This window comes from Caenorhabditis remanei, chromosome X (genome assembly GCF_010183535.1).
Source record: "Caenorhabditis remanei strain PX506 chromosome X, whole genome shotgun sequence".
Classification (NCBI taxonomy): domain Eukaryota; kingdom Metazoa; phylum Nematoda; class Chromadorea; order Rhabditida; family Rhabditidae; genus Caenorhabditis; species Caenorhabditis remanei.
Genome location: NC_071333.1, coordinates 17,556,835 through 17,584,644, shown reverse-complemented (window position 1 = coordinate 17,584,644; position 27,810 = coordinate 17,556,835). Strand labels below are relative to the sequence as shown.

At 37.7% G+C, this 27,810-nt stretch overlaps 2 protein-coding genes across 2 annotated transcripts; both read left to right on the top strand.

The window, feature by feature from the left end:
- Positions 1-70: 70 nt before the first annotated feature.
- On the top strand, positions 71-13,916 carry GCK72_025558 (uncharacterized protein; the record flags this gene model as incomplete). Its single annotated transcript, XM_053736389.1, has 20 exons — positions 71-222; positions 282-351; positions 394-519; positions 1,642-1,699; positions 3,451-3,652; positions 3,705-3,834; positions 3,888-4,123; positions 4,176-4,676; positions 4,730-4,878; positions 4,924-5,035; positions 8,905-8,974; positions 9,017-9,142; positions 10,266-10,323; positions 12,075-12,276; positions 12,329-12,458; positions 12,512-12,747; positions 12,800-13,300; positions 13,354-13,502; positions 13,548-13,659; positions 13,895-13,916. The coding sequence occupies 20 exons, from the start codon at positions 71-73 to the stop codon at positions 13,914-13,916; spliced, it is 3,342 nt and encodes a 1,113-aa protein (XP_053579955.1).
- Positions 13,917-17,336: 3,420 nt separating this feature from the next.
- GCK72_025557 (uncharacterized protein) lies at positions 17,337-21,415 on the top strand (the record flags this gene model as incomplete). The annotated part of the gene is made up of 6 exons (XM_003106115.2): positions 17,337-17,470; positions 17,530-17,599; positions 17,642-17,767; positions 18,893-18,950; positions 21,075-21,230; positions 21,279-21,415. 6 exons carry the CDS (start codon positions 17,337-17,339, stop codon positions 21,413-21,415), a joined length of 681 nt encoding a protein of 226 aa, XP_003106163.2.
- Between the last annotated feature and the right edge of the window lie 6,395 nt (positions 21,416-27,810).

The following is a 27,810-nucleotide window of genomic DNA, read 5'->3' as shown; positions in this document are numbered from 1 at the left end:
TTGTCTGGGGGTTCATTAACACCTGATGACACCTAAGAGAATGAAAAAAATTAGAATCTCTTCTTTTCAGATGATATACAATGAACATATGCTCCAGCTGATATGGATAATCATATTCTCAGCAATCCTCATAGTGTTCGCTGCAATCATCTTACGATGTATCTTCCTATATCTATTGGAAAAAAACGTTTGCAATCTTCAGACAATATTCAGCAATACTAGGTTGGAAATTGAAAACCAAGACTGGAAATTGAAAAATCCACGGAGTCACTTGTTTTCAGGATACTCCAAACCGCGAAGGAAAAGAAGATATGCAACGCGTTGGATGTTTCTCTTCAGAAAACATTTAAAGTAATCTAATCGGAAGTGAAATCAACAAAACAACTCATTTAGGAATCAAATATTCATCGAATACTTCCTGTACTCCCTCAATTCATTGCCTCCTCTCGTACCACCGATGCGGCACCGTCGGAAGCTGAAAACCACTGGCCATTGTTCCAAGTTGCGGTGAATGGAAAGGTGAGTCAAGGGCAGGTAGACAAAACAATATGAGGGAGCTACGGGATGATAAAAATGATAAAACGGAGGACATCGGGTAGGCAGGTGAATTCATTCTGTTGCTTCTGTTTTACAAAGCTGCAAAGTTTTTACAAAGATTTCCTTCTAACTATGACTAAAGTAACAATGATCAAATCGAACTGTCCATCTAAATCGGTGAGCCCTAATTCTTATTCTTATTCTTATTCATATGACCATTCAAAAATCACATATGTAATAAGAATTAATTATCCAGGTGATCAAACCACATCCAATCTCTGATCAGATATAGGTAGTAATTTGTACTCATTATCTTTTATGACGATTCATTTCGTAAACATAATCTAAGCAGCTGACCACTGCTTGTTGTTTGACCTAGATTACTGTGTTTTCTAGAAAGTTCTTTCTCGGAAAACTCTCGAAAACGGAGAAAAAAAAGAGAGAGAGATCTTATCGAAAAACAATGGCAAACAAATTGCGAAATACCCTGTAATCCGTCCTGGTCAATCCGTGTCAAAGGTTCAAAATGTGTTTCCCTTATACCCTTCACCATTTGTTACAATTTTGATATCTAGGGGTAAATGGGTAAATGGCAAGCCATGGGAGGGCGCAGTGTCCACATATACCGCCATTCTTCGATCGTTAATGTTTTCTGAAGGTCGGGTCGGGGCACTCGCATACATACAGACAAGTCATATGTCCCCGACAGAAAAAAACGAGAGAAACACCAAAAAAGATAGAAAACACAATAGCAGCGATCAGAAGAGTTGGAAACTACTAAAAAGAGACATTTTTGAGAAGATAGAAAATAAAAAAAAGGTTAATTGATAAGATTAGTGAATGATAGTTGGATAGGAAAACAGGGGAAAACACATTTAGATTGCTTCTCTCTCCCCTTTTTTCCATTTCTGTGGCAAGGTCACTCCGGAAACGTGATGTTTTGGCGGTTTCCTGATTGAATGACTAATTCGGATAGGCAAAATGGGAACGAGACATAATGTCCCCCCCCCCTGTTATCAGAAATTGTGTGACATCACTTTATGAACCACATGTGATAACAACAATATTGTATATAAGCGGCGGACAATACAATGCTTCTTCCAGATTCTCAATCCTGAACTGTTGATCGCCACCAGAGCTCCAGAATACTCCACTGTCATTGGTAAGGGAATATTTTATATTTGTTCTTTTATTTTTTTGATTTGCAAGTCTGATAGTCTACTATTTCCAATTTCAGTCACCCTCTTAACCTGCACTTTTCCATTATCTTATCATTTCTCTCCTTTTCATTGGTTTTTGAGTTTCGATTCTTTTTCTTTTTCTTTTTTCCAGCATGCCGATTCCAAATCATTTTCCACATTCCTCTCATCTCTATCATTTCTTTTTTGTCTATGTCAGCTTTTTCTTTTTTTCTCGAAAACTTTTTTTTAACTGTTTGTTAATATAAATCAAAGAACAAACTTTCTGCATCGCGTCCGTCCCCGCGCGCGCACATGATCGTTTCACCTTTTGCCACCTTCTCCCCCAGTCCTCTCTGGTCCCGCCCCTAAGTGGTCACTGCCTCCCGGGGCGGCTCCGCCCTATCAGTTAGCTCTTTTGAGAGGCGTCTAGATATAGATGTTCGACTTGTTTTAATTTTAGAATACTTTGTTAACTAAACAAAAGTTTTGGCAGGGGGCATATTTAAGTAAGTAATGGTAGTGGTGTTCAGCTATTAGTAACATTCATTCAAATTGTTGGAGTGGTATGAGTTTGTTTCCTTCTTTTCTGAGTCATACTGTTCCTGTGTTTCACATAAGCATGAAAAATGTGTGAAAATGTTTTGTGGTTTTTGAAACTGAATTTTTTGTTCCCAAGAACAAAAATTTCCAATTATTTGTTCCCACTTTATTTTCCAATTTACCCTATTGGTTTGCCCTTTTGATGAAGTGACGCGGAAGTAAGAAGAAAAAAAGCACAAACAATTTTTCTTCAGGCAGAAATTTTTTGAAAAAGAAACATTTCAGGTGAAAAAAAATGACATTTCCGGAAACTTTTCTCAATTTAACTCAATTCACGCTTCCACAAGCTTAACTCTTATTCTATTTTTTCTGAGATTTGATCTTCTTATTCCTGTTTTTCGCACACATAGAGCTTTTTTTCTCCTTCTTCGTCCCCGTTTCCGCTCCCAGGCAGCCACTAAATGAGATTCTATTCAGAAGCTTGTTATTCTCTGAATATTTTTTTCTCTTTCTCTTTTTTCCCCCTTATTTTCCTTTCCCCTTTTTCCCGGTCCACAAGATCTTTGAAACGGACTGAATGCGAGTTCGTTGAGAGCCCCCAACCGCGCAAAAAAAACGCGAAGGAAAACGGGAAAGAGCGTGCTGATGAGGGACCTTATTTGTGCATGAAGCGCGTGGTTGACGAAGCGGTCGACGTGGCCAGTGGCTCACGAGAAGAGCAAAAAAAACGAAGGGAAGGGGAGAAAAAAAATGGGCAAGAAGAACAAGAAAACGACACGAGAGAAAAGAGAAGAAGAGAGCAACAGCGCCGAGCAGATGGTGGTTTTGCTCCTTTCTATTTTCTTCTCTCCTTTTTTCTTGTCTGTTCGTTTTTCTTTCTTTTTTTCGGACGTCGTCTCGTTTTTTTCCTTTTTTCTGCCACTTCTCCGTTTCCCGTGTCCACGAAAACAAATCGCGCTGGACAGAGCCGAAAGATTTTCTTCCTTCTCTCAGATTCAGTCAGTTTTCAGAGAAAAGCACTGAAAAACAGAGAAATTTAAAGACAAGAACATGGTAAACACACTATGGGGCCCGTCAGCTTTCCGCGTCAGTCGTCCCATGCTTGGAAAACCGTCAACGGTACATTGTTCTTGCAATTGGTAGGTGGTTTCGTGGCTGACTGTGATTACTAAAAATGAATTATATATTCCAGGAACGCTATGCATCGCTTCAATCGCTTCCAATATGACTGTCATCAACTTTACAATGATTTGCATGGCTCCTAAGACCAACACTTCTGAATTACCCATGACTGATGCTTCAGTGGTGAACTTAGCTTACGATAACAAGCAGAAGTCTATCATTATGTGGGCAGCAGCAGTAGGAACTCTCGCAGCAGCTTGGCCTTTCCATTGGTAAGTTCAAACATTTAAAGAGAATTCTAGATGAAAATGTTTAATTTTAAAGGTTCTACCAACAATTCGGAGCAAGGTCCGTTTTCTTTTTCGCTGGAGCTGTGTCAACTTTATCCACTGCTTTGATGCCACTAGCTGCTCACCTCCATTTCAACTTTTTGGTCATTGCTAGATTCTTCCAGGTAAAAAATAAAATCATTAAAACTGCTACCACCAATTCAAAATTTGTTTCCAGGGAGTAAGTTTCGGAGCAGATTTCGCCGCTATCGGATTGATCGTTGTCAACTGGGCCAGTTTGAAGCAACACGGACTCTTCATCTCACTTCTCTCTTCATTTTCTCAAATCTCGGTGATGTTTACTATGCCAGTCGCCGGAGAGCTTTGTGAATCGTCCTGGGGATGGGAATCCGTCTACTACGTGCACGCTGTGCTCAGTGGTGTTCTCTTCAGTTTGTGGTGGTGGTTCTACAGGTTAGTTTATAAGCTTACACAAATATTTCAATCAATATTTGTTGAATTTTAGAAACAACCCAACTAAACATCCAAAGATGACTGAAATCGAGCTTGAGAAGATTCACAGAGGAAAAGGAGATGTCCAAGCACACGAAAAAGCTCCAATCGCCAAGATCCTTACTAACTCCGTCATGTTGGCAGTTTGGCTCTCTGCCTTCGGAGAATTGATGATGTCTCAATTCATTGTTATGTACGGACCAACATTCTTGAAGGAAGTTCTGGGATTCGCTGTTAACCACACCGGGTACTTTGTTGCCGTGCCACGTGCTCTTCACTTGGCCTTTAAAATCATTTCCGGAGTTGCCAGTGACCGTATTCACTTCTGGTCTGAGAAGACTAAAATGAGAATTTTCAACACGATCGCTTTGATGGTTTCCGGTGCGTTTTTCTGTATTCTCGGTTATCTTCCAAAGGATCAAGCTCATCTCTCCTTGATTGCTCTCTTGGTCATCGAATGCTCCACTGGATTCATCTGCGGAGGTTTCTACAAATGCGCCACCCTTGTAGCCAGGTAATTACCATAGTTATATCGGGATGGACTATAATTTTTAAATTTTTTTTCAGACAACACTCTCACTTCGTCCTTTCCCAAATTCAATTCATCAAGTGCCTTTCTCTCTTCATCGAACCACTTTTGGTCTTCCTGATCTGTACGCACAACACTCTCGAAGAATGGAGAATTGTTTTCCTGACCCACGGAGTTCTTCTCATTGGTGAGTGATTATAGTCAGGTATGAAAAAAACTATAAATGTTTCAGTTGGAAACATTATCTTCTGTTACTACGCTACTGATGAGCCAGCCGATTTCACTCATCTTCCACAAGCACCGAACGGAGAAGAAATGGCCGATGTGCCGCCAGAACGAAGAAGGTGGCTGAACTGTCTCACTACATGTCTCGAATAGTGAAAGGCCCCCTTCTAAAACCGTATTATCCAATTTTGCCTGTTATTTATTTGAATCCATACGTCCATTTTTAACCCCCTTCTCATATCCTTCAATTCTGGGTTGTCATGGTGGTCTGTAAATAAACGTACAGTAAAATATAATAAGTTGCAGGGAAAACCACTGATTCTATTCCCATTCTAATATTTGGTTTATTTTCAGACTCACTGAAAACGAAGCATAATTCGACAACTAACACGGAACTTGATTCAATGGAATGCTGCACCCTGATTTAATTTCTCTAACATTTTCATTTCTATCGGGCATTTTACTGATTTATCTTCTTCCGCTTTGTTGTCAGTTTATGTTTTGAGCTGCTTTCAACAATTTCCATTTGGGTAATATAACATTCATTTTTTTTGCATTCTGATACTTTTATATGTTCTTTTCCTTTCGTTTTTAGGCTAACTTCACTTGAATTTCCTCCTGTTTTTCTTTTGAATGTGATTTGCACGGTTGTAATAATAAAACCTTGTTTTTCTTTGTTTCTCTGAACAGAATATGCAGTATCGGACAAAAAATCTCATATTTCGGGTATTCGACTATAATTTGCAGAATTTTGGTTATATTTAATAAACGTTCTGGTTAGCAAATCATGCTTCACAAGTTCTTTGTACAATTTTCGAAAATAGTGAAAGTTTGAGAAATCGCATATTTTTATTTTAATGACTGGTACATCCTCAAGAAATAGAAAAAACTACTTTATGGTATTATTAGAAAGTTTTTTTTTCGTCACCAAACTATCACGCCCCGTTTGTCAGTGCAAAACTTTTAAGCCAAATGACAATTCTGTTGGAAGATGACAACATCAAAAAGGTGCTCCGCATTTTTTGTTAGTATCAGAATGGCTTCTGGGTTGTTAATATTTATTCAAAAAATCTCTTGTGTTATTGAATCGATATAAATTTTTTAGTACAGATCGATATAAAATCCTATGAGCAAAATGGGGCAAAAAATTCCTCATATTCTGCTGATTTGCACACTTGAGATTGAGACTGTAAATTATTCAAATTTCGTTTTGGAATATATGATTGTTTCATGTATCTCTCAGTTTTAACGCTTAGGAAACTAATATAGTAGTCCCATGCAGTTTCACTTAAGGTTTTTCATAAACTGTTCCATAATTCACCCTCCACGATTTATAATTGAACATCCCAATCAAACGTTCTAAATTTTTCAATGTTACTGATCTCCACTTCACATTTATTTACGGCCAGATATTTTCCAATGTTGTATACTCAATGCGACTTACTCATAAATATCAACAATTTTCAAGTGTAGGCACTTGAACTCTCTATCCGTTTATTTCTGAAAGTTTCCGAGTTTTCGTTCGCGAAAAGTTAGTGAAACATCGTTCCTGTCTGCATTTTCCCCGTTTCTCTCGCGTTTTTTCGCCAACTCCCTTCGAAAAAATGCCGATAACGAACTACAAATATTTGTTCATACTGTTTACAGACACTGTGTACGCTCGGGTGCCAACCGCCAGGCGCTTAGGTTAACGTGTTCTTCTGCATGCTCGAAATTGCACACAGACTCACATTAACACAATTCCGACTGCAGACTTCCATGCTCCAAATTTAACTTTTTCGAACAAAAAACCCTGGACAGAATAAACAGATCATGTGAACCAAATTTCATGAAATGTGTACTTTGCAGGCCAAGACAAAAATATGAAAGTTACTCATCTATTTGCGTGGGAGCCAATGTTCGGTAACGCTATTAAGGGTTTTCGAGATTCAAGTACCTCAGGAAAGTTTTGGTGAAGCAAAACAAGCAAACAAAGTACTAGAGTATTGCCAACTATTGAAAAAATGTCTCGTTGAATACGGAAAATAGAGCAACAGTCTTTTTCAGAAAGCTGAAAAAATCAGAAGACAAACAAGAAAAAAATTGTGTCAGCTGTAATTTTAAACCTGAATTTGTGTTTAAAAAACGCTGTTATTTATATTGCAGACAAAAAATATTCAAAAACTTGCACTTGTTACCAAGCAACAACACTGAAGGGTGCAATTTCCAAGTTTTACAATTTTCAAAACTTTCCAAACCACATGATTTTGGATATAAACATTTCGAAAGCATACAATATGTTTTTGGGGAACGAAACTTCTTTGTGTTGTCATACAAACCTTTTTATTTTTATTTTTCCATGTTTTGTGTTTCCCTTTGAACTTTCTGCACTCCAACCCAACATTTCCATATCTTCTTTCTAAATTCAATCTTTGAACACCGCTAATTCTTCTCCTACATCCACCACCACAAATCAGTCCAAATTCAAAAAAAATCGGTACGACCGTTTTTTGTTTGTTATTCCGTTTTTCCCAACCTTGAACACATCATGCCAGTCTTCCAAAACAACATTTATTCCCAAAAACAGAGTAAAAACGGAATCGAAATTGGTTTGCGCATCAAGTGACTTGCCACACGCCAAAGCCTCGAATAAAAAGGTCGGAGAAGACACATTACCCGAATTTGAATCGCGGTAATCGGTAATCGGTAATTTGTAATTGTAATTTGTAATCGGAGAACAAAAATGAACTCAAAATCATGTACATTACATGGGAATCGGGAAAAAACAAGAGAAAAAGAAGTCGGGCAAAATTGAACAAGTGTCAGTCTGAATTAGGTTCAAACGTGAGCCGTAAATTATGGGTTCTAGTTTTTCTCTTAAAAAATCGACTGAAAAAAACTGAAAAGCAGTTATGACCAAACGTTTCGACAACTTCATTTGTATATTTCTAAACAACTTTTTTCAGATGATTTTCTTTAATTTCTTCCCAATCATTAGACACAGTTAATTGTTGATATAAAATCAACACATTACTCTTATATCTAGTTGAGTGCTTATAGCGCGGGGGGTGCAAAAAAATTTTTTGGCGAAACTTTCGTGTCTCGATTTTTGCCTTTCCGCGCGGAAGCTCTGGGGTTATGTACACTGAAGAAAAATGACATACAAACATTTCTATCAAATAATTTTGAGGGAGTGCGGAAGGAAGAAATTGTGTGCCGCGTGCTCCCCTTTTGTGTGCCGCACTTTGTTCTTACTATATTTCATTTAGTCTTAATTGTAGAATGTAGGTTAGAATTTCTGTTTTCCCTCTTCTCTTGTTTTGCATATTTTGAGTTCACAAGTTCAGAAACGGCTTAGAAATGGAAAAAATTCTCGAAAAAATTTTGCTTTCAGAAATGTCAGCCTTCAACATGAAATTTATGAAATTTATGAAATCTCTATGGTTACTGCTGTCCAAAATTTTCCAACTTTATAATTTCCCAGTTTCATCTCATACCCTTTCTCCCGTCTCTCTTCAGCTTTTCCGCAAATTTTCGAAATTCTTTCTTGTTTTTGGTTTTGTCTTTGCCATTTCGTTGTAGATCAAAATCAAGAATCCTCTAACAGCTGTTACTCCCCCGATCACTTTGTCACTCTCACGTTTTGTTTCTATTGAGACAGAAATCATCGGTGAAAACAGAAAAACGATTTCCCGTGCCCCCAATGCCCCCACTCCGTTGAACAGCTGTTGTCTGGGGGTTCATTAACACCTGATGACACCTAAGAGAATGAAAAAAATTAGAATCTCTTCTTTTCAGATGATATACAATGAACATATGCTCCAGCTGATATGGATAATCATATTCTCAGCAATCCTCATAGTGTTCGCTGCAATCATCTTACGATGTATCTTCCTATATCTATTGGAAAAAAACGTTTGCAATCTTCAGACAATATTCAGCAATACTAGGTTGGAAATTGAAAACCAAGACTGGAAATTGAAAAATCCACGGAGTCACTTGTTTTCAGGATACTCCAAACCGCGAAGGAAAAGAAGATATGCAACGCGTTGGATGTTTCTCTTCAGAAAACATTTAAAGTAATCTAATCGGAAGTGAAATCAACAAAACAACTCATTTAGGAATCAAATATTCATCGAATACTTCCTGTACTCCCTCAATTCATTGCCTCCTCTCGTACCACCGATGCGGCACCGTCGGAAGCTGAAAACCACTGGCCATTGTTCCAAGTTGCGGTGAATGGAAAGGTGAGTCAAGGGCAGGTAGACAAAACAATATGAGGGAGCTACGGGATGATAAAAATGATAAAACGGAGGACATCGGGTAGGCAGGTGAATTCATTCTGTTGCTTCTGTTTTACAAAGCTGCAAAGTTTTTACAAAGATTTCCTTCTAACTATGACTAAAGTAACAATGATCAAATCGAACTGTCCATCTAAATCGGTGAGCCCTAATTCTTATTCTTATTCTTATTCATATGACCATTCAAAAATCACATATGTAATAAGAATTAATTATCCAGGTGATCAAACCACATCCAATCTCTGATCAGATATAGGTAGTAATTTGTACTCATTATCTTTTATGACGATTCATTTCGTAAACATAATCTAAGCAGCTGACCACTGCTTGTTGTTTGACCTAGATTACTGTGTTTTCTAGAAAGTTCTTTCTCGGAAAACTCTCGAAAACGGAGAAAAAAAAGAGAGAGAGATCTTATCGAAAAACAATGGCAAACAAATTGCGAAATACCCTGTAATCCGTCCTGGTCAATCCGTGTCAAAGGTTCAAAATGTGTTTCCCTTATACCCTTCACCATTTGTTACAATTTTGATATCTAGGGGTAAATGGGTAAATGGCAAGCCATGGGAGGGCGCAGTGTCCACATATACCGCCATTCTTCGATCGTTAATGTTTTCTGAAGGTCGGGTCGGGGCACTCGCATACATACAGACAAGTCATATGTCCCCGACAGAAAAAAACGAGAGAAACACCAAAAAAGATAGAAAACACAATAGCAGCGATCAGAAGAGTTGGAAACTACTAAAAAGAGACATTTTTGAGAAGATAGAAAATAAAAAAAAGGTTAATTGATAAGATTAGTGAATGATAGTTGGATAGGAAAACAGGGGAAAACACATTTAGATTGCTTCTCTCTCCCCTTTTTTCCATTTCTGTGGCAAGGTCACTCCGGAAACGTGATGTTTTGGCGGTTTCCTGATTGAATGACTAATTCGGATAGGCAAAATGGGAACGAGACATAATGTCCCCCCCCCCCTGTTATCAGAAATTGTGTGACATCACTTTATGAACCACATGTGATAACAACAATATTGTATATAAGCGGCGGACAATACAATGCTTCTTCCAGATTCTCAATCCTGAACTGTTGATCGCCACCAGAGCTCCAGAATACTCCACTGTCATTGGTAAGGGAATATTTTATATTTGTTCTTTTATTTTTTTGATTTGCAAGTCTGATAGTCTACTATTTCCAATTTCAGTCACCCTCTTAACCTGCACTTTTCCATTATCTTATCATTTCTCTCCTTTTCATTGGTTTTTGAGTTTCGATTCTTTTTCTTTTTCTTTTTTCCAGCATGCCGATTCCAAATCATTTTCCACATTCCTCTCATCTCTATCATTTCTTTTTTGTCTATGTCAGCTTTTTCTTTTTTTCTCGAAAACTTTTTTTTAACTGTTTGTTAATATAAATCAAAGAACAAACTTTCTGCATCGCGTCCGTCCCCGCGCGCGCACATGATCGTTTCACCTTTTGCCACCTTCTCCCCCAGTCCTCTCTGGTCCCGCCCCTAAGTGGTCACTGCCTCCCGGGGCGGCTCCGCCCTATCAGTTAGCTCTTTTGAGAGGCGTCTAGATATAGATGTTCGACTTGTTTTAATTTTAGAATACTTTGTTAACTAAACAAAAGTTTTGGCAGGGGGCATATTTAAGTAAGTAATGGTAGTGGTGTTCAGCTATTAGTAACATTCATTCAAATTGTTGGAGTGGTATGAGTTTGTTTCCTTCTTTTCTGAGTCATACTGTTCCTGTGTTTCACATAAGCATGAAAAATGTGTGAAAATGTTTTGTGGTTTTTGAAACTGAATTTTTTGTTCCCAAGAACAAAAATTTCCAATTATTTGTTCCCACTTTATTTTCCAATTTACCCTATTGGTTTGCCCTTTTGATGAAGTGACGCGGAAGTAAGAAGAAAAAAAGCACAAACAATTTTTCTTCAGGCAGAAATTTTTTGAAAAAGAAACATTTCAGGTGAAAAAAAATGACATTTCCGGAAACTTTTCTCAATTTAACTCAATTCACGCTTCCACAAGCTTAACTCTTATTCTATTTTTTCTGAGATTTGATCTTCTTATTCCTGTTTTTCGCACACATAGAGCTTTTTTTCTCCTTCTTCGTCCCCGTTTCCGCTCCCAGGCAGCCACTAAATGAGATTCTATTCAGAAGCTTGTTATTCTCTGAATATTTTTTTCTCTTTCTCTTTTTTCCCCCTTATTTTCCTTTCCCCTTTTTCCCGGTCCACAAGATCTTTGAAACGGACTGAATGCGAGTTCGTTGAGAGCCCCCAACCGCGCAAAAAAAACGCGAAGGAAAACGGGAAAGAGCGTGCTGATGAGGGACCTTATTTGTGCATGAAGCGCGTGGTTGACGAAGCGGTCGACGTGGCCAGTGGCTCACGAGAAGAGCAAAAAAAACGAAGGGAAGGGGAGAAAAAAAATGGGCAAGAAGAAGAAGAAAACGACACGAGAGAAAAGAGAAGAAGAGAGCAACAGCGCCGAGCAGATGGTGGTTTTGCTCCTTTCTATTTTCTTCTCTCCTTTTTTCTTGTCTGTTCGTTTTTCTTTCTTTTTTTCGGACGTCGTCTCGTTTTTTTCCTTTTTTCTGCCACTTCTCCGTTTCCCGTGTCCACGAAAACAAATCGCGCTGGACAGAGCCGAAAGATTTTCTTCCTTCTCTCAGATTCAGTCAGTTTTCAGAGAAAAGCACTGAAAAACAGAGAAATTTAAAGACAAGAACATGGTAAACACACTATGGGGCCCGTCAGCTTTCCGCGTCAGTCGTCCCATGCTTGGAAAACCGTCAACGGTACATTGTTCTTGCAATTGGTAGGTGGTTTCGTGGCTGACTGTGATTACTAAAAATGAATTATATATTCCAGGAACGCTATGCATCGCTTCAATCGCTTCCAATATGACTGTCATCAACTTTACAATGATTTGCATGGCTCCTAAGACCAACACTTCTGAATTACCCATGACTGATGCTTCAGTGGTGAACTTAGCTTACGATAACAAGCAGAAGTCTATCATTATGTGGGCAGCAGCAGTAGGAACTCTCGCAGCAGCTTGGCCTTTCCATTGGTAAGTTCAAACATTTAAAGAGAATTCTAGATGAAAATGTTTAATTTTAAAGGTTCTACCAACAATTCGGAGCAAGGTCCGTTTTCTTTTTCGCTGGAGCTGTGTCAACTTTATCCACTGCTTTGATGCCACTAGCTGCTCACCTCCATTTCAACTTTTTGGTCATTGCTAGATTCTTCCAGGTAAAAAATAAAATCATTAAAACTGCTACCACCAATTCAAAATTTGTTTCCAGGGAGTAAGTTTCGGAGCAGATTTCGCCGCTATCGGATTGATCGTTGTCAACTGGGCCAGTTTGAAGCAACACGGACTCTTCATCTCACTTCTCTCTTCATTTTCTCAAATCTCGGTGATGTTTACTATGCCAGTCGCCGGAGAGCTTTGTGAATCGTCCTGGGGATGGGAATCCGTCTACTACGTGCACGCTGTGCTCAGTGGTGTTCTCTTCAGTTTGTGGTGGTGGTTCTACAGGTTAGTTTATAAGCTTACACAAATATTTCAATCAATATTTGTTGAATTTTAGAAACAACCCAACTAAACATCCAAAGATGACTGAAATCGAGCTTGAGAAGATTCACAGAGGAAAAGGAGATGTCCAAGCACACGAAAAAGCTCCAATCGCCAAGATCCTTACTAACTCCGTCATGTTGGCAGTTTGGCTCTCTGCCTTCGGAGAATTGATGATGTCTCAATTCATTGTTATGTACGGACCAACATTCTTGAAGGAAGTTCTGGGATTCGCTGTTAACCACACCGGGTACTTTGTTGCCGTGCCACGTGCTCTTCACTTGGCCTTTAAAATCATTTCCGGAGTTGCCAGTGACCGTATTCACTTCTGGTCTGAGAAGACTAAAATGAGAATTTTCAACACGATCGCTTTGATGGTTTCCGGTGCGTTTTTCTGTATTCTCGGTTATCTTCCAAAGGATCAAGCTCATCTCTCCTTGATTGCTCTCTTGGTCATCGAATGCTCCACTGGATTCATCTGCGGAGGTTTCTACAAATGCGCCACCCTTGTAGCCAGGTAATTACCATAGTTATATCGGGATGGACTATAATTTTTAAATTTTTTTTCAGACAACACTCTCACTTCGTCCTTTCCCAAATTCAATTCATCAAGTGCCTTTCTCTCTTCATCGAACCACTTTTGGTCTTCCTGATCTGTACGCACAACACTCTCGAAGAATGGAGAATTGTTTTCCTGACCCACGGAGTTCTTCTCATTGGTGAGTGATTATAGTCAGGTATGAAAAAAACTATAAATGTTTCAGTTGGAAACATTATCTTCTGTTACTACGCTACTGATGAGCCAGCCGATTTCACTCATCTTCCACAAGCACCGAACGGAGAAGAAATGGCCGATGTGCCGCCAGAACGAAGAAGGTGGCTGAACTGTCTCACTACATGTCTCGAATAGTGAAAGGCCCCCTTCTAAAACCGTATTATCCAATTTTGCCTGTTATTTATTTGAATCCATACGTCCATTTTTAACCCCCTTCTCATATCCTTCAATTCTGGGTTGTCATGGTGGTCTGTAAATAAACGTACAGTAAAATATAATAAGTTGCAGGGAAAACCACTGATTCTATTCCCATTCTAATATTTGGTTTATTTTCAGACTCACTGAAAACGAAGCATAATTCGACAACTAACACGGAACTTGATTCAATGGAATGCTGCACCCTGATTTAATTTCTCTAACATTTTCATTTCTATCGGGCATTTTACTGATTTATCTTCTTCCGCTTTGTTGTCAGTTTATGTTTTGAGCTGCTTTCAACAATTTCCATTTGGGTAATATAACATTCATTTTTTTTGCATTCTGATACTTTTATATGTTCTTTTCCTTTCGTTTTTAGGCTAACTTCACTTGAATTTCCTCCTGTTTTTCTTTTGAATGTGATTTGCACGGTTGTAATAATAAAACCTTGTTTTTCTTTGTTTCTCTGAACAGAATATGCAGTATCGGACAAAAAATCTCATATTTCGGGTATTCGACTATAATTTGCAGAATTTTGGTTATATTTAATAAACGTTCTGGTTAGCAAATCATGCTTCACAAGTTCTTTGTACAATTTTCGAAAATAGTGAAAGTTTGAGAAATCGCATATTTTTATTTTAATGACTGGTACATCCTCAAGAAATAGAAAAAACTACTTTATGGTATTATTAGAAAGTTTTTTTTTCGTCACCAAACTATCACGCCCCGTTTGTCAGTGCAAAACTTTTAAGCCAAATGACAATTCTGTTGGAAGATGACAACATCAAAAAGGTGCTCCGCATTTTTTGTTAGTATCAGAATGGCTTCTGGGTTGTTAATATTTATTCAAAAAATCTCTTGTGTTATTGAATCGATATAAATTTTTTAGTACAGATCGATATAAAATCCTATGAGCAAAATGGGGCAAAAAATTCCTCATATTCTGCTGATTTGCACACTTGAGATTGAGACTGTAAATTATTCAAATTTCGTTTTGGAATATATGATTGTTTCATGTATCTCTCAGTTTTAACGCTTAGGAAACTAATATAGTAGTCCCATGCAGTTTCACTTAAGGTTTTTCATAAACTGTTCCATAATTCACCCTCCACGATTTATAATTGAACATCCCAATCAAACGTTCTAAATTTTTCAATGTTACTGATCTCCACTTCACATTTATTTACGGCCAGATATTTTCCAATGTTGTATACTCAATGCGACTTACTCATAAATATCAACAATTTTCAAGTGTAGGCACTTGAACTCTCTATCCGTTTATTTCTGAAAGTTTCCGAGTTTTCGTTCGCGAAAAGTTAGTGAAACATCGTTCCTGTCTGCATTTTCCCCGTTTCTCTCGCGTTTTTTCGCCAACTCCCTTCGAAAAAATGCCGATAACGAACTACAAATATTTGTTCATACTGTTTACAGACACTGTGTACGCTCGGGTGCCAACCGCCAGGCGCTTAGGTTAACGTGTTCTTCTGCATGCTCGAAATTGCACACAGACTCACATTAACACAATTCCGACTGCAGACTTCCATGCTCCAAATTTAACTTTTTCGAACAAAAAACCCTGGACAGAATAAACAGATCATGTGAACCAAATTTCATGAAATGTGTACTTTGCAGGCCAAGACAAAAATATGAAAGTTACTCATCTATTTGCGTGGGAGCCAATGTTCGGTAACGCTATTAAGGGTTTTCGAGATTCAAGTACCTCAGGAAAGTTTTGGTGAAGCAAAACAAGCAAACAAAGTACTAGAGTATTGCCAACTATTGAAAAAATGTCTCGTTGAATACGGAAAATAGAGCAACAGTCTTTTTCAGAAAGCTGAAAAAATCAGAAGACAAACAAGAAAAAAATTGTGTCAGCTGTAATTTTAAACCTGAATTTGTGTTTAAAAAACGCTGTTATTTATATTGCAGACAAAAAATATTCAAAAACTTGCACTTGTTACCAAGCAACAACACTGAAGGGTGCAATTTCCAAGTTTTACAATTTTCAAAACTTTCCAAACCACATGATTTTGGATATAAACATTTCGAAAGCATACAATATGTTTTTGGGGAACGAAACTTCTTTGTGTTGTCATACAAACCTTTTTATTTTTATTTTTCCATGTTTTGTGTTTCCCTTTGAACTTTCTGCACTCCAACCCAACATTTCCATATCTTCTTTCTAAATTCAATCTTTGAACACCGCTAATTCTTCTCCTACATCCACCACCACAAATCAGTCCAAATTCAAAAAAAAATCGGTACGACCGTTTTTTGTTTGTTATTCCGTTTTTCCCAACCTTGAACACATCATGCCAGTCTTCCAAAACAACATTTATTCCCAAAAACAGAGTAAAAACGGAATCGAAATTGGTTTGCGCATCAAGTGACTTGCCACACGCCAAAGCCTCGAATAAAAAGGTCGGAGAAGACACATTACCCGAATTTGAATCGCGGTAATCGGTAATCGGTAATTTGTAATTGTAATTTGTAATCGGAGAACAAAAATGAACTCAAAATCATGTACATTACATGGGAATCGGGAAAAAACAAGAGAAAAAGAAGTCGGGCAAAATTGAACAAGTGTCAGTCTGAATTAGGTTCAAACGTGAGCCGTAAATTATGGGTTCTAGTTTTTCTCTTAAAAAATCGACTGAAAAAAACTGAAAAGCAGTTATGACCAAACGTTTCGACAACTTCATTTGTATATTTCTAAACAACTTTTTTCAGATGATTTTCTTTAATTTCTTCCCAATCATTAGACACAGTTAATTGTTGATATAAAATCAACACATTACTCTTATATCTAGTTGAGTGCTTATAGCGCGGGGGGTGCAAAAAAATTTTTTGGCGAAACTTTCGTGTCTCGATTTTTGCCTTTCCGCGCGGAAGCTCTGGGGTTATGTACACTGAAGAAAAATGACATACAAACATTTCTATCAAATAATTTTGAGGGAGTGCGGAAGGAAGAAATTGTGTGCCGCGTGCTCCCCTTTTGTGTGCCGCACTTTGTTCTTACTATATTTCATTTAGTCTTAATTGTAGAATGTAGGTTAGAATTTCTGTTTTCCCTCTTCTCTTGTTTTGCATATTTTGAGTTCACAAGTTCAGAAACGGCTTAGAAATGGAAAAAATTCTCGAAAAAATTTTGCTTTCAGAAATGTCAGCCTTCAACATGAAATTTATGAAATTTATGAAATCTCTATGGTTACTGCTGTCCAAAATTTTCCAACTTTATAATTTCCCAGTTTCATCTCATACCCTTTCTCCCGTCTCTCTTCAGCTTTTCCGCAAATTTTCGAAATTCTTTCTTGTTTTTGGTTTTGTCTTTGCCATTTCGTTGTAGATCAAAATCAAGAATCCTCTAACAGCTGTTACTCCCCCGATCACTTTGTCACTCTCACGTTTTGTTTCTATTGAGACAGAAATCATCGGTGAAAACAGAAAAACGATTTCCCGTGCCCCCAATGCCCCCACTCCGTTGAACAGCTGTTGTCTGGGGGTTCATTAACACCTGATGACACCTAAGAGAATGAAAAAAATTAGAATCTCTTCTTTTCAGATGATATACAATGAACATATGCTCCAGCTGATATGGATAATCATATTCTCAGCAATCCTCATAGTGTTCGCTGCAATCATCTTACGATGTATCTTCCTATATCTATTGGAAAAAAACGTTTGCAATCTTCAGACAATATTCAGCAATACTAGGTTGGAAATTGAAAACCAAGACTGGAAATTGAAAAATCCACGGAGTCACTTGTTTTCAGGATACTCCAAACCGCGAAGGAAAAGAAGATATGCAACGCGTTGGATGTTTCTCTTCAGAAAACATTTAAAGTAATCTAATCGGAAGTGAAATCAACAAAACAACTCATTTAGGAATCAAATATTCATCGAATACTTCCTGTACTCCCTCAATTCATTGCCTCCTCTCGTACCACCGATGCGGCACCGTCGGAAGCTGAAAACCACTGGCCATTGTTCCAAGTTGCGGTGAATGGAAAGGTGAGTCAAGGGCAGGTAGACAAAACAATATGAGGGAGCTACGGGATGATAAAAATGATAAAACGGAGGACATCGGGTAGGCAGGTGAATTCATTCTGTTGCTTCTGTTTTACAAAGCTGCAAAGTTTTTACAAAGATTTCCTTCTAACTATGACTAAAGTAACAATGATCAAATCGAACTGTCCATCTAAATCGGTGAGCCCTAATTCTTATTCTTATTCTTATTCATATGACCATTCAAAAATCACATATGTAATAAGAATTAATTATCCAGGTGATCAAACCACATCCAATCTCTGATCAGATATAGGTAGTAATTTGTACTCATTATCTTTTATGACGATTCATTTCGTAAACATAATCTAAGCAGCTGACCACTGCTTGTTGTTTGACCTAGATTACTGTGTTTTCTAGAAAGTTCTTTCTCGGAAAACTCTCGAAAACGGAGAAAAAAGAGAGAGAGAGATCTTATCGAAAAACAATGGCAAACAAATTGCGAAATACCCTGTAATCCGTCCTGGTCAATCCGTGTCAAAGGTTCAAAATGTGTTTCCCTTATACCCTTCACCATTTGTTACAATTTTGATATCTAGGGGTAAATGGGTAAATGGCAAGCCATGGGAGGGCGCAGTGTCCACATATACCGCCATTCTTCGATCGTTAATGTTTTCTGAAGGTCGGGTCGGGGCACTCGCATACATACAGACAAGTCATATGTCCCCGACAGAAAAAAACGAGAGAAACACCAAAAAAGATAGAAAACACAATAGCAGCGATCAGAAGAGTTGGAAACTACTAAAAAGAGACATTTTTGAGAAGATAGAAAATAAAAAAAAGGTTAATTGATAAGATTAGTGAATGATAGTTGGATAGGAAAACAGGGGAAAACACATTTAGATTGCTTCTCTCTCCCCTTTTTTCCATTTCTGTGGCAAGGTCACTCCGGAAACGTGATGTTTTGGCGGTTTCCTGATTGAATGACTAATTCGGATAGGCAAAATGGGAACGAGACATAATGTCCCCCCCCCCCCCTGTTATCAGAAATTGTGTGACATCACTTTATGAACCACATGTGATAACAACAATATTGTATATAAGCGGCGGACAATACAATGCTTCTTCCAGATTCTCAATCCTGAACTGTTGATCGCCACCAGAGCTCCAGAATACTCCACTGTCATTGGTAAGGGAATATTTTATATTTGTTCTTTTATTTTTTTGATTTGCAAGTCTGATAGTCTACTATTTCCAATTTCAGTCACCCTCTTAACCTGCACTTTTCCATTATCTTATCATTTCTCTCCTTTTCATTGGTTTTTGAGTTTCGATTCTTTTTCTTTTTCTTTTTTCCAGCATGCCGATTCCAAATCATTTTCCACATTCCTCTCATCTCTATCATTTCTTTTTTGTCTATGTCAGCTTTTTCTTTTTTTCTCGAAAACTTTTTTTTAACTGTTTGTTAATATAAATCAAAGAACAAACTTTCTGCATCGCGTCCGTCCCCGCGCGCGCACATGATCGTTTCACCTTTTGCCACCTTCTCCCCCAGTCCTCTCTGGTCCCGCCCCTAAGTGGTCACTGCCTCCCGGGGCGGCTCCGCCCTATCAGTTAGCTCTTTTGAGAGGCGTCTAGATATAGATGTTCGACTTGTTTTAATTTTAGAATACTTTGTTAACTAAACAAAAGTTTTGGCAGGGGGCATATTTAAGTAAGTAATGGTAGTGGTGTTCAGCTATTAGTAACATTCATTCAAATTGTTGGAGTGGTATGAGTTTGTTTCCTTCTTTTCTGAGTCATACTGTTCCTGTGTTTCACATAAGCATGAAAAATGTGTGAAAATGTTTTGTGGTTTTTGAAACTGAATTTTTTGTTCCCAAGAACAAAAATTTCCAATTATTTGTTCCCACTTTATTTTCCAATTTACCCTATTGGTTTGCCCTTTTGATGAAGTGACGCGGAAGTAAGAAGAAAAAAAGCACAAACAATTTTTCTTCAGGCAGAAATTTTTTGAAAAAGAAACATTTCAGGTGAAAAAAAATGACATTTCCGGAAACTTTTCTCAATTTAACTCAATTCACGCTTCCACAAGCTTAACTCTTATTCTATTTTTTCTGAGATTTGATCTTCTTATTCCTGTTTTTCGCACACATAGAGCTTTTTTTCTCCTTCTTCGTCCCCGTTTCCGCTCCCAGGCAGCCACTAAATGAGATTCTATTCAGAAGCTTGTTATTCTCTGAATATTTTTTTCTCTTTCTCTTTTTTCCCCCTTATTTTCCTTTCCCCTTTTTCCCGGTCCACAAGATCTTTGAAACGGACTGAATGCGAGTTCGTTGAGAGCCCCCAACCGCGCAAAAAAAAACGCGAAGGAAAACGGGAAAGAGCGTGCTGATGAGGGACCTTATTTGTGCATGAAGCGCGTGGTTGACGAAGCGGTCGACGTGGCCAGTGGCTCACGAGAAGAGCAAAAAAAACGAAGGGAAGGGGAGAAAAAAAATGGGCAAGAAGAAGAAGAAAACGACACGAGAGAAAAGAGAAGAAGAGAGCAACAGCGCCGAGCAGATGGTGGTTTTGCTCCTTTCTATTTTCTTCTCTCCTTTTTTCTTGTCTGTTCGTTTTTCTTTCTTTTTTTCGGACGTCGTCTCGTTTTTTTCCTTTTTTCTGCCACTTCTCCGTTTCCCGTGTCCACGAAAACAAATCGCGCTGGACAGAGCCGAAAGATTTTCTTCCTTCTCTCAGATTCAGTCAGTTTTCAGAGAAAAGCACTGAAAAACAGAGAAATTTAAAGACAAGAACATGGTAAACACACTATGGGGCCCGTCAGCTTCCGCGTTTCTGTTAGATGAGGAGCTCAAACATTGGGAAAGTCTGTTTTCGAAAAGAAATTGACGTTGAAAAAAATATTTTCGAGATTGGAAAATGTGAGAGAGAGAGAAAGTGTGTTATTTTCTTTTATTGACATTTTTTGATTCATTGAGACGGTTGATTCACAGGTTTAAGATTTTCTCTAATGTCAGTAAACTTATTTTCTATTTTTTCATTTCTATTCTTACTACTCCTTCCTACCGTAAATCGTAAATCATCAGTTTTAAATTTAGACATTCATCAATTATAACCGACAAACATACATACCCCCCTTCTTACAAAATCGTCTACTATTTCTATCTTAAGTTAATTCTTCACCATCAACAACACGCACCCCACCCCTTATTCCTTATCACTCTGTCTCTTTTTTATTCTTGAAGTTTCCGTTCCGAAACCTCCCACTCTCTTAACTTAACTTGAGTTAAATCGTTTCTTTCATTTGCAGGCAATCAGAACACCGCATCAGCAGTCACTGATAACAACAACATGTTGACCGATTACTACCGTAACAATATGCAGCAAATGGACCAGAATTCTTCATTGAATCGGCATTCGAATAATAGCTATGGACATACTTCATATGGATCATTCTCAAATGACAGTGAGTTTTATCTATTAAGGCTGTATGTCTTACACTAAAATATTTCAGGCCGAGTACCTGTGGACCGTCCATTGTTCATCAACACCTCCATGTCAGCCCAACAACGAGTAGATATCTACCGCCAACTTTCGGACCCTCCAAAGGATAGCGAACCAGCGCTCGCCTTCAACTTCCGTAACTACTGAGTATGGTCTCCTTCTTCTTACATGCAATTTACTTTTGTCGTATTTCTACATTGATCTGAAGAGCCTTAGCTATATTTGATAGCCTAAAATTGATTTCTTGTTGCTCAGTCACCTATCCATCTACTCATTTCCAAAAGTTGTGAACTTTCTATTTCTTTTTGCTTCTCCTCGTTTCCTTTTGTTTCGTTTTGTCAGCAGTTTTTTCTCCGAGTTACAGTCCCCCCTCTCCATTACTTGTAAATAGAAGTTGAATTGACTTCAAAATCTCAAAAGACACGTAGTGTACAAAACTTCAGGTCACTATGCTTAAGGTGTTTGTTTTTCCCCTTCTTCACAAAAACCAAATAGCTGTAAATAGCCGTCCTTTATCATTGTCCCGGTTAGAAAATGAATTGAATCGCTCTCCTAGACTTGAATTGTATTTTGTCCTTAAAATGATGACTAAACTAGTAGGAAATGTATTTTTCTTATTTTTCATCTGTCTTCTAGAACACTGGAATTGTGTGTGATGTTGTCGTACCTTGTTTTGGTTTTGTTAATAATTAATAAAACGGATTTCTTATTATTCAATTTTTTTCAGATTTCTTATTGCACACACATACATTTCATCATATATCGAAAACACCTGTGTTTCTGAATCCAAACAATCTGATTTTGCAATAAAACATGTTGATTTCAATGGTTTCTGAAAGAAAAAAAGCCTCGGTCTTATGATATATGTGTGGGTTGCGTTTTCCGCTCAACTTTTTATCAGTCCGCTTCTTCCCGTAAACATTTTTTTTGTCGGCAGGGTCAAAAGATATGGCACCCTGCAGTGTAACATTGAATGACATCATTCGGAACGCCACAGGCCAGTAGGGGGCCAACTGTTTCGTATTTTTCTTACGTATTTTTAAATGTGATCACAAAGTTGCACGGGTTTCTCAATATCAGGGGAAATAACGAAAATATGGTTACAAGATAACGACTGTGGTCATTTGCAGAAGAGAATGATGATTTGATAGGAGATGCGAATTTGGCAGTTGGCCAACCAATTTCATCTGTTTCCTGATAAGGCTATTTTCAATTCGAAGAAAAGGCGTCGGCGGTGTCTGTCAATCAAAGACCGTTGGTATTTTGGTTTTTAGGGGGAAGACGAGGAATATTTGGTGTTCAAAAGTTGTTTTTCATACACGACATGGTTTGAGATTTACAGGTCTGAAAAAAAAGCAAAACGGTATTTCCGGTAGATGACACAATCATTACTATCTGAAATTCAATATTTTCATAGTTATCTAATTCAAAATAAATTGTCAAAACTGAAAAACAACTTTGATAGGTTTCCTACGGCAATTTATCAATCTTCCCGATGAACCATCACAATTTCAAACATAATCATTAACTTTTCTTCACAAGATCCCTCCTATGTCTGAAAACGGATCCAAGTAACATGACTCTGAAATTATACATTTCCTGCTTCAGTCATCCTTGCCAATAAATTAAATGCCTTCTCATCATCTCACACCGACGTCAGTCACATCTCAAATCGCGCAGAGCTTTTTTTCCTTGCTTCAATGCGACACATACCTCATTATAATTCATTGTAATAAACATGACGTCATGTTAAACCCCCGAGAATAAGAGGCACACCCTCTCTGTCTTCCTTTATCCCTCACTGGTCAGATTGTTTGCTGTGAATAGGGCCGGCACTCATTAATGTAAATGACCGATGCCAGAGGCCGAAGGGTCGGAAATAATGACGTCAAGTCCAGCTGTGCATCGTCTTTGTGTCACCAAGAAAAAAGGATAAAAGGAGAAAGGATATCTACCAGTATGCGCATCAAATGACTGCCCACGGCGACGAGAAAAAACAAAAAGCTTAGATTTTGGGAGTTGAGAATGGAGGGAAAGAACATTCTGAGGAAATGACATAGTTCGAGATATTGGAAATCTGAGCCGTCAATTGTCAACAAAATCTGGAATTTCAAAGTTAAAGCAAGCAAATAAAAATGAAACCGTTTGTTTATGAGGGTTGGGATGAACTTTGAAATTTGAAAAATGTTTGTATAAAACACTTTTTAATTTAGAGACGTAATAAGCTATTTAAATAATTGAAGGAAACAACGCTACAGGTTTTTTTCCTATTGTCTTTATAAAAGTTTTGCTTTGACACCCTTATTAACCAACTTTCTTTTCCATTCAATAATCGGTGCCACTTATTTCCCAAACGAGTTGCTCACTGAAACATTCGGAATGAGCTAATGCAGTTCTTTGATGGTCTCAAGTGAGCAAGTTGCAGTTCAAACATCATCGTGTTATAAGCAGAAGACTGAGCTTTGATGTCGTGCCATTCCAGAAAATTTGTCCACCTCTTCTTACTTCACACTTTCTGTTTTCGGTCACGCTCAATTTTTTCTCTTGGGAATATTAATTACCAGTAGAACTAATCAAAAGCTAAACGACTTTGAGAAGCACATTTTCATTATCCGGAAAATTTTTGTTCCTTGTTCATGTTTTTCAGTGTTATTTTTATTTCTGTCAATTGAATGATCAAAATAACTATTTTTGTTGAGGCCTTAATTCTAATTCTAGTGATTTACCAGCCCTCACATCAGTCTTGTTTTTCAGCCATTTTTAAATGCAGTTCACGTGCAGAACTGGATAGATTTTTATATTTTGAAGAACGTTCTCAAAGTTTTTGTAATGGAGTGTGTTTTTATTTTAGCAAAATAAGTTATACTCAAAACAAAACAAATTATTCAAAAAAACATCACCTCTGACAGTATACAATTCACATTCTTCCTAAAACATGCCTCTGATATGTCTAATAACTAAAAATTTTAATATCTGTGAACCGTCTGAAACATTTCCAGAAAAGAAACTCTTTTGCTTCTGAAACTGACATGTGCACACTCGACTGAATCACAATGAGTACGCTCATGCCCATTCAGCTAGAAAAATTAGAGGTGGTGACGTAGCTGGAATCTTGTTGCCAGTGTTTTCACAAGTTGGGATGCTTTCATTCACGTTTTGGCTCTATTGTTTCTTTTTTGTACTGCTGGATTTAGAAATGATTTTTTTGCTGTTTACTACATATATGTGACTTTGATCACTCAGTTTTTGTTGATTTTGTGTTCAATTATCTCTGCGCTAGTATAAAAAAAGTCTGTCAGGCTACTTTGATTTCCATTTTCAAATGCCATAAACTGTTCCCCACCCAACCTCCACCAACTCTGAAAAGTACGAAACTTAAATAATCGGTCTTCCAATCTTTGTTTTGACTCAGACATTACCTGATCCGGTATGAAGCTTCAAAACAGATTGAAGTTAGGAATGCTATTCAAAAAATTGTCAGGAACACCAATAATCAGACCTGTTTGTCGTTTTTTGAAGACATTTCTTTTTCTAGAGCTGTATGTTTAGTTAATAAGATTATACGTTTTATGTTCACAGCAATATTTTCCAATTCCTGTTAGTTTTGTAGTTCATAATGAAGTCGAGTGGTGATTGTTGAAATAATTTGATGTTCCGTGCTTCGTAGTACAATTTTTGTATTTCTAGCACTGGCACATAGGACGAACTCTTATCGTATCTTCATTTTTACGCTCCCATTTTTTCGTGTTCAATCTTGATCTGGGTACTTCATTTTTTATCAGGTTTTCCGAGTAACAATCTATTTTTTATCTTATTTTCGGTTTTATCTTGAGATGTTTTTTGATCATCCCCAGTTAGACAAGTTCCGGTAATTTGTTGTATTCAATCAATCACTGTTAACTAAAAAAACTGTTCCTTGTTGTTCTCGTTGTCAGTTCATCGAATCAGAAGAACGTTTTGGAAATTCTTAGAAAAACACTGATTGATTACGAAAATAATGGCATAAAGAACTAAATTGTATCATTATTTTTATTTTCAAAATTATGCGTGGGCATACAAAATCGATATGTTGAAATATATTGAGAATATGATTTTTCAATCTCCCGTTGTCCCATGAAAACATAAAACAAAGCGAAATCGAAAAGATATGAATAAATTCTTCTTCCCTATCACCTTGTCAGCTGGTGATTCACACAATGAATTTGTGACCAACCTACAAACGTGAGATCAATAAAACAGAATTTGCGAGTAAACAATTATAAGATTGAAATCAAGATACTATCAAAATCCAACCCCGGTTTGGTATTTAGTTCCTTCTTTTGATTTGCTTTCAACTGAAACAGATCTTTGTGTTTTTTTTTCTTTTTTCTTTTTTTTTCAATGTCTCCCTTTCTTATTTGCTTCACTTCGCACGTCTCCACATTTTCAGTTTTTTCTGGGTCTTTTCAGTCACCTGACATTTTGTTCTGACCTGCAACCGCCATTCAATATTATCAACTTGATCTTGTTTTTATAGAGTTTTCATGATTTTCAATCTCTCTCTGCGAAAAGAAAAAACAACTGAATACATGTGCGTTCACTTGTTATTCGCTTTTTTATGTCACTCGCATTGTTCGTTTTCAGCATGTACATATCTATGTTTTTCACAGCGCCTGGTGTTTTTCGATCACCAGAGAAAGTGTCTTCAATATAGTTAAACTCATCACACGTATTTCATAATTGAAATTTCCTTCCAGTTAAACTTAACCTCCAGCTTCACAACTTCCTCATTACAAACAATTTTCCCTCGGGACATAAATATTGCCAATGTTTCATTTATTCAGGTCACAGTGAAATTTGCCTTACGCGGGTCTGATGTAATCTTTATCATGCCACCTACCGTATACGTGTGAGACCTTTGGACTCCCAAGAGGTGGTGGGAATCCTGTAGTTTTACTGCAAATTTAGATAAACAGATATCATATTGATCTTACTGTAGCTCACTTTTTAACTTGTAAAAGATTAGAGAACTCGTAGGTCTATTGATTAGTAACTTTTTGTTGTTGCGGACTTTTTGGATTGTGTGCAAAAATGACAACTTCTGATTATGCATTTAGTGCTGGGTGCGTGGGTTTTATTTTGAAGATGTTTTTCTGAAGCGAACTCAGTCAACATGAATTCCAGTGCAAACAATATATCAAAAGCATATCAATTCTCATTTTGAGCCACTATATGACAGATAAGAGAAACAACCAGTATTGTGGTTCACAATTTGATTTCTCTCTCTCATTCTTGAGACATACTGTAGATTAGCAGAAAAATATCACCGTAGTGATATATGACACATGAATATGATTTTTAGTTCAGAATCTGAATTTAGTTTCGAAAAACACATAATTATGGAGTGTGACTTTATTTTTTAAAGAACTGAAAATCAATCTTGTTATTAGCATATTCTTGAGCTACCGGTTTCAAATTGGCTCTGCTTTGACAAGCTTTGACAATATTGCGTAGAGTTCAGACATACAAAAACGAAAACAGTGAATTGGAACAAGACGTGAGTAGGTTTTGAGAAGTTAAGTATTTTTCAGGACTCAGTTCTATTTAGAAGCAACATGACCTTTTGTGGATACTGAAGATGATTTGTGTTTTGTTTTCTTCTTAAATAACTTTTGCTCTTTTTCTCTATACGCTGGAACTGAGTATACCAAAACAAGGAAGTTGTCCCGTCCCCTCTTCTAAGGAAGCTCGACAGTTGTGTGACGCGAGGCCCCGTCGGTTTCCAGCAAACGCCTTTTTCAATTTCTTCATCTAAAAATATCGTTTTCATTTCTTCATTTTCGATGAATCTCTGTTATTTTCATTCTTTGACAAATACTCCTTTTAATGATTCATGTACTTTACGAAGAACGTCGTCTCACTTCCTTGAACGGTATGTCCTTGCGATCTTTTATCTCCTATTGGAAACCATGTATGCCAAAACCCCACCCACTTTGTGTCATTAGAACAAACGACCTTTTTGTTTTTTTGGTGGAGAAGGTAGGTGAGAAAGAATATTTTGTCAATAAGAAGACAAGGGTGAAGCGAGAACGAAATTGACTCGAAACCACATTACGTGTGATGTGACTCTCTGTTTTTCGAGTTCTATCTCTTTCACTCAAACCAGGAACTAAAATTTCGTGTCTCGCGACCGGCGGCCAACGCTCGCATCGCTTCGTCGCACAGAAACGCAACACGGCAAACCTAGAGGTAGGCAGAGAGAAGACGCCATTTCAAAAAAACGTCGCGGGGACCCCTTCTATCCATAGAGACGGCGCAGAAAAAAAAGAACCTAAAGAGAGGAGAAGACGCCGGGGCCCGTGTGTTTTCTCTATCTCTCTCTATCACTTTTTTGCCTCCCTTTTTTATTTTTCTTTTTCTCCCCCCACGTTTACCACGGGGGGGGGGGGGGAGCGGGCATTCATTGCGGCGCGGTTGCGTCGCGTCCACTTCCCTTCAAAGAAAGAAAAAGCCCGACAAAACGGGAGACGAAAAAGAGACTCTCACAAGTTGACTAATGATAG